The 10,563-nt window shown below is 32.9% G+C and overlaps 1 protein-coding gene across 1 annotated transcript; it reads right to left on the bottom strand.

Moving 5' to 3' along the window:
- Nucleotides 1-3,459: 3,459 nt before the first annotated feature.
- LOC118027579 (ran-binding protein 1 homolog b) lies at nucleotides 3,460-6,381 on the bottom strand. The gene is made up of 4 exons (XM_035030961.2): nucleotides 6,129-6,381; nucleotides 5,874-6,025; nucleotides 5,658-5,783; nucleotides 3,460-4,126 (listed from the first exon to the last, which is right to left on the bottom strand). The coding sequence occupies exons 1-4, from the start codon at nucleotides 6,281-6,283 to the stop codon at nucleotides 3,903-3,905; spliced, it is 657 nt and encodes a 218-aa protein (XP_034886852.1). The 5' UTR covers nucleotides 6,284-6,381; the 3' UTR covers nucleotides 3,460-3,902.
- Nucleotides 6,382-10,563: the final 4,182 nt, after the last annotated feature.

The following is a 10,563-nucleotide window of genomic DNA, read 5'->3' as shown; positions in this document are numbered from 1 at the left end:
TAGCCAAAATAAGTTTTCTAAGAATATATTTTTTATTCCTGTTAAATAAATATATTTTCTAGGAATAAAGCTGGTATCTCCCATTGATTTTCCTTTCCCTTTTTCTCTTTTTTTCTCTTTTTTAATATATCAAGTATATCTTACAATTTTCCTCTCACTAAACTTCTATATTTAGACAAGTTAAAAGCTTATTTTATATGATTTTTGAAAATAATTAGCTTTCACTATTAAATTTGTCTTTCTTTTCTTATAGCCCTCTTTGATATGATTTAATTTATTTTCATGAGTGCATAAAGGTTTCAGCTATTCTATCCTAGATACAGTGAACTTGCATGCATAAAAACAGCCATTCAAGGGAAGGCCTGTCCCATCTCCCGTGACGAGAAAGAATCATAAATATTATCTCTGACGCGTGTGCACCAAAGACATGTCTCTGATTAGCTGCCAATCAGTGGTGCTTTAGTGATATGTACTTCAATCCTCGTCTGTCTTCTACGAAAGGTATAATACATGTGTTTGGTTTGAAATGGACATATAATTCTTACAAGATTGTAAACACAGAAATTGATTTTTATTTAAAGGAACAAAGTTACAGGATTTTTTAACACACACTAAGGATCAATAAGATAGGGTACACCCCCAATATATACTTGAGGGTGTCTAAGCTTACATGCATGATAGCTAGGGATCTTCAATCTCCAAACGGCACTTAGCCAATGGCTTTGGCTGAAATTTAGGGTTTCGTTTAGACTTTAGTGGTTGTTTCGCAGTACAGATCAGTTTTTCTTTCGTGCTTTCTTCTTTACAAACAAGAAAATCACCGTCACATCCAGGGATCGAAAATGGTATATCCTAGAAGTACCTATCTTTGTTGGTTTTCTTTTTCTTCGCTGAAAGTTTCTGGGATATTTATCATCAGCTGTCCTCGTGGCCTTGGCTTCCTGTTCGTGGCTGAAAAAAGGGTGATCATTGATCAAACGGTAGGACCATAAGACCTTCGCTGTTTCCAGAAGTGTCCTTGTTTCTTTCCCATATTTTGGGTCCATTCAGCTACTGTAAGCCTTTAAAGGAATTGATGTACAAAAAGAAGGCTGTAAAGAAACCTTACGTGCTATCTTTATCCCTGGAATTCACCTGTGTTCGTCCAAATCCTTGTGCTCAGGCTAAAAGAGTGTTCGCCAAATATATAAATAAAAAAAGTTGATATTTCCCTCCACATATTCTCATTCCTAGCAAGCAAAACACCAAGTAGTAAAAAAAATAAAAGAAAAGTTATCTTAAAGTTGAGATTGGTCGCTATGAGCTCAGCAAGAAACAATAAAGATGGTGTTCATGCTTTATTAATAGCCTCCCAAGTTTGATTCTTTCACTTATTATTGAAGCAACTTACAGTATGCAAGTTGTGATTGATGTAGATTTCTTGCTACAACCAAATGAGATGCTGAGATATGATGTTAACTCATTTTAAGCTCTCCCCCCCCCCCCTCCGGTGTCGTCATCCTTTATTGACACTAGCCTTTTGGGAAGCTTGTCATGTGTTCTGAGTCTCGCGAGAGCTTGCATATATGGCAAAATCATTGTTTTTTATTTCGACTACAAGCTGATATTATTGACAACTATTGACATGTGTGTCTGAACAACCAAAATCCAACCTTGTTTGTTTCTCTCGAAATCACTGGTCCCAACCACACAATTATATATCATCTCATTATGGCCAAAATAATTGTTTATGACTTCGGCTAACAAGATGCATGATAGGAAGGCTGAGACATCAACTTATCGAGAACCTTAACAACCAAATCCCTTTGATTTTTATTTTTATTTTTTCTCCAGCATTATTGGGGTTCCCAACCGTACCATGTTTATTATTGCTAGTACATTGTATAGAGGGATGGAGGGCACAAATTGAAACTAAGGGAGGAGGAGCCTGGGAGAGGGAGGAGAAAAGAACCAGATGGAATCAGTTAGGTGAGCTTTCTACATCGAACATTTATTTCTCTCTCGTCTGTCCCAATTGATTCAATGTTAGGCCATTCAAACTTGGTAGCTCAGTTCAGTTCTATCTCTTTCTCTTTTAAACTTTCATTTAAAGTGTTCAATAAAATACACCTTATCCTCTAGTTGCTTTCATGACCAGAAAAAATTAAGTTAAAGATGCATTATTGCTCCCACTTAAATAAATAAATAAATAATGTGCTTCAGTGGATGGCCAGGCACCTCACGTCCTCAGCAAATGGCTTCCATGCTGACACGTTAATTTGCAGGCTTGTCTAAATGATAAAGTGATCAGACAGATTCTACCCGATGTAACAATTAATAACATGTTCGAGGATAATTGTTTTTTAAAATATGTTTTATATTGAAATATATTAAAGTAATATTTTTTATTTTTAAAAAATTTATTTTTAAGATCAATATATCAAAATAATTCAAAATATATAAAAAAATTAATTTTTTTAAGAATTTTGATTTACACCTTGTTCTGCCTTTCAGCTGTATAATTTTTTTGAGGGACAGATCCCCATAACGAGAAGCCCAGCACAATCAAGGCAATTAACTTGAAAGGGGGTTTGGTTGGAAAAAAGGATCGGTGCAATCAAGGCCGCCAGCCGCCGACTTTTGGACTGCTGTGCTGAATATTTGTCATTTTTTACACCCCAGTTTAAAGAGTGCATTTGAAATGATCGGTCGAGTCCCAACTAATTATTTAACAGAGTAATGGTAGAGCTGTACACGACAATTGCAAAATATCTTGAGAAAAATATATTTTTACTAGCATGTAGTGCTTAGCTTGTTCAAAAAAAAAAACTTAAAATAGATTTTGTTTGGAATTTTTTTCATACAGATAAATAATATTGCAAGAAGTGTTAAATAGATGATAAAGAGTACAAAAAAGGAATTACCTTTTAATGTGGTTATTGCAACGCTTCATTAGTCCACCTATAAAATCAGTAAATGTTTGTCATCTTCATCCTTGGGAGTGGGATCATAGCCACCCGAGCAAGCTCGACAATTTGATTAGGTATGTTTTATAGTTTATAATTTGTAGTTTTGCGGCTCCAGCACAACCACCAAATGAAAAAACAAATCCCAAGAAATTTAGTGGTTTGTAGCTCGGAGCAATTGAACACAACATAAACCTCCAAGACGCCAGGGTCCACCTTCCTTTCCGAGGATTAAAAAAATGAAATCAGATTGCCTAGCTCTAGGTTTTGTTCAGTTGCTCGCATGGCTGCTTTGACCTAGGGTTTCACAACGCATGGCAAAAATGCCGCTCAATTGCGTGATATTCTTTCTGTGCGCAGATGCATCAGTAGCATGTCTAAGCAGAAAATGAAATCAAAAGATTCACGCCCATACCACAAGCATCCCACTCATTTCTATATAAAAAACCACCAGTCCTCCAATTCTGGAGTGAGCTAACATAAATAATTCCTTCAACTGACTTTTAATGGAATCTTAGCCAAATGAAATTAGATAGATGAATCTTTCAACAAAATGATCAATAGTAGCACACAAATCATCCTCATAATACAGGATAATAATTCAGACCCCAAGCAGTTCAAGGAATTATATCCCAGTAAAACTGTCTGTAACAGGTTTTGTTCCTTTTTTTCCTCTTAATTCGAACTGCACCCCCGAGCACCACAGCCGACTTACATCATGTAAACAAAAACCTACCTGAAACTTCGACAATACCCAGACAGCAAAATCACAACCGATCCGAAGCTTGACCAAATGCTAACAGACTCGTACCACATAATGAAGAGACCCCAAACCATACTTTGCCCAAGTCCAACAAATTTCTAGAGCATGAGAAAACCAGAAAATGGACAAGAAATATGGTTGACAACTGAACTCATCATACTGCCAAGGGAATGGCAAAACAAACAAATCAACCCTCAAGTTGAGGGAGCAGGCTTCTCCCCTTTCTTATCCGTGTCAGTCTTAGTTTCCTCATTTTTGGTTGCAGCAGGTGCCTCTTCTCCAGCATTCTCCTCAGTTTTCTTCCCTTCAACACTCAACTTCTCCAATGCATCAGCAACAACAGTTGCATCATTATTTTCCTCTTTGCTCTCTTGGGATTCAGCAACTTCTTGAAACATTTCCCTAAAGGTTTTGCAATCTGAGGAAAAACCAAATATCAGTAATCAATGAGGAAGAAGATAAGTATAATGCATGTGTTTCAGTCACATGTAAAGAATAAAGAGACAGCAAGACATATTATGTCTACCCAAAAAATACATACATCCATCATGCTTATGTAAAAGTCAACAACACAATCCGATGGAGACCCGCCATTAAATGAACTTCAGGTCCTTACAATTTGAATACACACATGCCCTCTTCCCGCCCACACTTGCTTCTGGAAATAATAGTTAAATTTTACTAGCTCATGGCATTAAGGTCTCGACTCAAACTCAAGTTCCACTGAATGATACGGACACTTCCATAGCAACATTACCAAAATTTCTATTTTGGGTTCTCACAACTTGCATGTGGTTTTTCTAAGAGAACAGGATGATTTTTGTGGGAAAAAACAGTTTAAGAAAATCAAGGTTAATCAACAAAGTTGCTATTGAAGTTGAGATTCTTATTCTCCCCGTCTCACTTAACCAGTAAATGATTTTTTTGCTAATAGAGTAGAGACAACTCATTCCATCATAAGATGTTGACACTAATATAGAACAACATATTTCATAGTGAATGAAATAAGACATGTGTTCATGTGTTCTGACTGTGCAAATTCCACACATCAGTCGTTTATTTAGAGCTAGTTGATATAGACAGCAACCATCTCCAATATTTCTCTTACTTCACCGGATTACAGCATTTAACAACATGCTCAAAACAGTCATAGATTCTTTTACATCGTAACCATCTTAGGCTTCATGTGTTAGTACACACAAAACTTTGCCTGAGTTGAAAGCAAGTAAACAAAGAGCATACACTCAAAACCAAGTTACATAAGAAACATGTCAAGTCCTAACCATCTCTAGCAGAAGTGCCGCGTGCATGAATACACATAGAACCTACCCTAACTAGAAACCCAAAAAGTAAATCATAAAATTAATACCAGGTTATGTTCAGAGGAGAGTTGCACATCTCTAGCACCAGTGCAGCATGCATGAGCACACAGAACCTACCCCAACTAGAAACCAAAAAAAGCAAAAGCATAAAATTAATACCAGGTTTTGTTTAGAGCAGGGTTGCACGATGATGCAATGCAATTATGACCCCAAAGCCTTTAGTTTATATCAACCAACTACAACGATAGTTGTTACTACTACCACTCAATTACACCTATAATGAATATACTGAAAACCAAATACGATATAACAAACAAAAGAGCACACCTGCTCACTAAGAAAATCAAAATCCCTCTAGTGCATTCACAGTTTCAAGACCCCACTGCAATCAATACTTGCAAGCCTCACCTCCAAAAAAACCATTTCAAAGACAACTACATAGCAACACCGAAATATCATGCAAGCAGACATGAATTGCAACAGATGCAATCAACCATGCAACATTTGCAACGCAGAATCAATTCAAACAGAACCACGATCCAAGACCAGTAAAAATGAAATAAAAGCACTTCCAATCAGAAAAATTGCTAGCTAAAAAGTTCTTAACATATACTAATAATAGCTCACTTTCAACAGATGCGAAACGAATGCAGAACAACTCATCCTTCAATTCACCATCAGCGAAATCTGTAGCGTGCCACACACACGACTTATCATTCCCTGCGTGCTCCTGCACGGACATAGTCGGCAGCACTACAAAAACACACGCACAACATGTTTAAAACCCTAGCAAAATCACAACAAAAAAAAAAACAAAGAGTAAGAAAAAGAACGAGAACAAACCGAGATGATTGGCGCAGATCTTGAGAGTCTTAGATTGTCTCATAACAAGACGAACTTTTCCAGACTCTTTATGCTTCAATAACTTGACAGTGCCAGCACCTCTCTCTTTCCACTGATTCCCGTCCTTATCAAATCTATAAAGCTTCGATTTCCTTGAATTTTTTTTTAAAAAAAAAAAAAAAAAACGCATTTAAATCACAAAAAAAAACTAACCAAAACACTTAAAAGGTGAAAGTGATAGATTTATTTTCTTACAGATCGAGGATCGCATCTTCATCTTCTTCACCGGTAGAGACAGCAACTTCTTCAAGCTTGACGATCGGAGCAACCTGAGCACCGGTGTCTTCGTCTTCTCCGGCCGGAGCTTCCTCATCTTCTCTGTGCTCGTGTTCGGGTTCTGCGCTTGCCATTAGATTTGATGTTCTTGCTTGGAGAGGAGAAAAGTAGGGGTCTGGTGTTTTAGTTCAGTGTTGGAGGGATTGGGGGTTTGGGGGCTGTACTAGTGAAGTGATGGAAGTTTATATATAGTGGGGGTTGCTGAATTATAATAGATTTTGAATAAAAAGAGGCGTGAGCTTTACGCACGATACAATAGTTACAGACAATTGATTAATTTATTTATTTTTTTCCTTCCGGGTTAAAAATTTGAGGATGGATTTTTTATCAAATCAAGGGTCGAGGACTCTTTCTATTCTCTGGAGTTGTTAAAATTTACCTGATCTGTCTTGTCATAGTATTCTGACTCAGAGATGTTTGTAAGGGGGGCACGGTTTTTTTTTTATTATGTTTTTTATTTATAAATATATTAAAATAATATTTTTATTTTTTAAAACATTAAATTAATTAAAAAATATTAAAAATTTAAATTTTTATAAAACCTCTTTTTTTTCTCTCTCTAGAAGCGTTTTTTAAAATATTGATTATTTGATTCGCAGCGAGGCATAGGTAACATATTTCTATTTAGGAAGTGTAGTTGCGAATTGTTTTTAAAAGTGTTTTAATATCGAAGTGCATCAAAATGATATTTTTTTTATTTTTTAAAATTATTTTTGAGATCAATGTATTAAAACGGTCTAAAACATATAACAAAATTAATTATTTTTTTAAAAAAAATTTAAAAACATGGCTTAGTCCACGTTTTTAAACGGGCTCCTAGTAGATACTATGTCCCATTTGGTATTGTGTTTGGTTTTTAGTTTTTATTTTTTGGTTTTTTAACCCGTTAGGATAGGAGAAAAACACATTTGAAAAAAAAAATATTCATTCTAGATTTTTTCCGGATTACCCTAGTTATGGGTTGACCTGACTAGTCTACTAGTTTACTCCGTGTTAATTGCAGAGTCAGATTTTGAACGTAACAAACCCACACCAACACTACTGGGCCTGACCTCCTAGCAAGACCCACATCGTTGGGTCTTGTTGTTGGGTTCTGGTTGAAAAGGGCTCAAAGATATTGGATCCTGGTAGAGGTAGGGTCCAATTAGATGTGTGAGTCATGATGGTAAGTAAAGTTCAAAAATATTGGGTACTCATGAGCGCTTGGTCAAATTGGGCGTTGAGTCATGATAAAGGCAGGGCTCAAAGTTGTTAAGTCCTAGTTATAAGACCCATTGTTGTTGGGTCATGTTGTGGTGGCAAGTAGAGCCTACTGTGAGCAAGGCCTAACGTTGTGAGTACTGCACCTTGCAAGATAGAGAAGTATTATGGATCCTGCACTCGATAGGACCCAACACCCAATTGGGTCCTCCACTAGCAGGACCTACATTAAATAATATATATAATTCCAAACTACTACATAAAAAATCTAAAGATAATAAAATATTGATAAAACTTTGAATCTGATACACTACTGTTATAAAAAAAAAATATCTTATATTACCCAAAAAAAAATATCTTATATAATATCAAAATTTTATAAAGTATATGATGTGAATCAAAAATTTATTAAGAGTTTCATCAGCCTTAATATGACAATATTAGATAACAAAATTTCAAAAAAATTTCAAAGAATTTTTAAAACTACAGGGTTAGGTGTACTTTTCGATCCTTAAGTTTCTTGGATCTGAAGGAGATACCAAACCCAAATTAATAATAATAATAATAATTGATTTTATCCTTAAAATCAAAATCTATTTTTTTATATAGTAGTAATATTTACTGTAAATTTAGTATTTTTTTTTCTTGAGTCCGTTTTTGAAGCCAAACACGATCTAAAAACAAAATTATTTTGAAGTAAAGAAAAAATTTTAAAATTTAAAATTTCCTGGGTCTTGCTTCGCAGCCAGACATAACCTCAATATATTTAAAAAAAAATTAAAAAAAACAATACAAAAACATAAAAAGTATTAATTTGAAATAAAGTAAAAACTTAAAAATTTTCAAATTTTTTCATAGAATTTTTGAAATACAAAACCAAACATGTTTTAACTAGAAAATTCAACCCAACTTGAAACAAAAAAAAAATTATTATCACCCAACTTCCGTACAATATAAAAAAAGTCACATCAATTTATCTCATCTTTACAATATGAAAAAAAAATCAATAAAAAAATATTTTAAGAGGAAGTATTAAAATATTATTTAATGGATGAGAACGATAGAATTGTTAATCACGATCCATACAGTAACAACGTTTTGAATCCATTCAAAATGAATTGATATTTTCCCCGTTATAACTATCACCATCATTATTGTGAAGAAACATTCACAATAATTAACCTTTGATAATTTATTTGTGAAAATGTATGTATGATAAAAAAAAAAAAATCACGTCTAAAATCAAGTTAAATTCTAATTGCTCACACTGCCTCTACAATACTAAGATTGGTTAAGGATCCTGGTAGAGGGAGGGTTCAATATTATAGGGTCATGGTGGGAGGGAGGCCCCAATGTTATTGGATCCCGAATGGGAAGGAGTGTAAGACCCAGCCCAACTTACTATATATATATATATAATGCACGCATACAGTTTTTTATTGATTGAGAGATGAAAGACATTTAGAGTGTTTTTCTTGACGAAAATCAGTTTATGATTTTTTTTTCTTATGAAATGTATCTTCCATTTCAATTTCAAGAGCATGCTTAACATAAAAAATATTATTAGGCTGCATTTCTCATGTTGAGTCTTAAATTTGTGAATCCAAATGATGTACATCTTCATCTGTACACCGCTGTTATCATTAAGCAACACACGGCCTCAATAATAATAATAATTATTATTACTACTACTCATTGTTAATTATTAATCACTAACAAAAACGATAAGGGCAATTCTTTCAACGCGCAACACTTTAAAAAAAAAAATATTTATAATGATAATTTTAAAATTTTTTAAATCTATTATTTTTTTAATTTTATTATTTAATATTTAATTTATTAAAGATTAAGTTTCAATTTGTTTTTTATATAATTATTTCAATCCCATCATCTGTACCATATTAATCTGGTTGATTTAATTTTTTTTATTTGATATTTTTAATTTATTATTTAATATTTGATTGATTAGGAATCAAGTTTTATGTTTTTCTCGATTTAATTTTTATGAGGTTATTTTAGACTCGTTACTCGGGTCATGAACTTTATTTGTTAACTTGGATCGACCTAGGTTGTCTTGTTCTGTCATTTTTATAAATTGATTTTTTTTATTACTCAATAATGGGTTTATTGAGAATTAAATTGTATCGTTTGTTTTGATTTTTTTTCTATAGTGTTATCCCGGTCTAATGACTCGAATCGCAAGTTTGATATGCTAAACCGGGTTGACTCGAGTAATTTTTTCATTTTACTTTTTATGAGGTTATCTCAAACTTAAGAATCAAGTAATGGGTTCAATAGTAATGTTAAAGAACAAAATTAAAAAAAAAATCTATTAAAAAAGACCTAATCTTTTTTAATTGATTTTTTTTTTAATTTTGTTCTTCAACATTGAGTTTATTGAAAATTATATTTCTTGATTTATTTTGATTTACTTTCTATTGGGTTATTTGGTCTCATAATCCTAGTCGTAAATTTAACAAGTTAACTTAAGTTTTTTTTTTAATTTATTTTTTTTTAACTTTATCATTCAATATTAAATTGATGATTAGGAGTCGAACTTCATAATTTATTCTGATTTGTTTTATATAAAGTTATTATAATTTTATAATCCCAGATCATGGATATAGATTTAATAGATTAACACGATTCAATTTAATATATTATTATTTTAATTTTTTTATTCATACCCATATTTATTAACCCGATCAAACATGATTCTTATATGTTTTTCAACTGATATCTTTTTGTATAACACCATCGAATAATCTAGCAACACCCTAAAAACCAACTGGTGGTTTGATGGCTACTGGATCCGAATTTGAAACCTCTTCAAGTGTAATAAAAGTTAATTTTTTAAAATATTTTTTAATTAAAAATACATCAAATTAATATATATATTTTTTAAAAAATTATTTTATATAAAACATTAAAACAATCCCAAAACATTAAAAAAATTAATTTAAAACTTAAAAAAATAAATATTTTTAAAAATACAGTTGTAATGCCAAATAAATCCTTCATACAATAGGCTAAAGTTACGACCTGGAGTGGCAGCCATTTCCAAGAATTTGAAACCACTAATTCAAGAAAATTACCCAGTAGGACTGCCACATAGCAAGAGTATAAAAATACTTTGCAAGAAAGATACAAGTCC

This window comes from Populus alba, chromosome 9, assembly GCF_005239225.2.
Source record: "Populus alba chromosome 9, ASM523922v2, whole genome shotgun sequence".
In the NCBI taxonomy this organism is placed as follows: domain Eukaryota; kingdom Viridiplantae; phylum Streptophyta; class Magnoliopsida; order Malpighiales; family Salicaceae; genus Populus; species Populus alba.
This window is presented reverse-complemented; position numbering and strand designations above follow the sequence as displayed.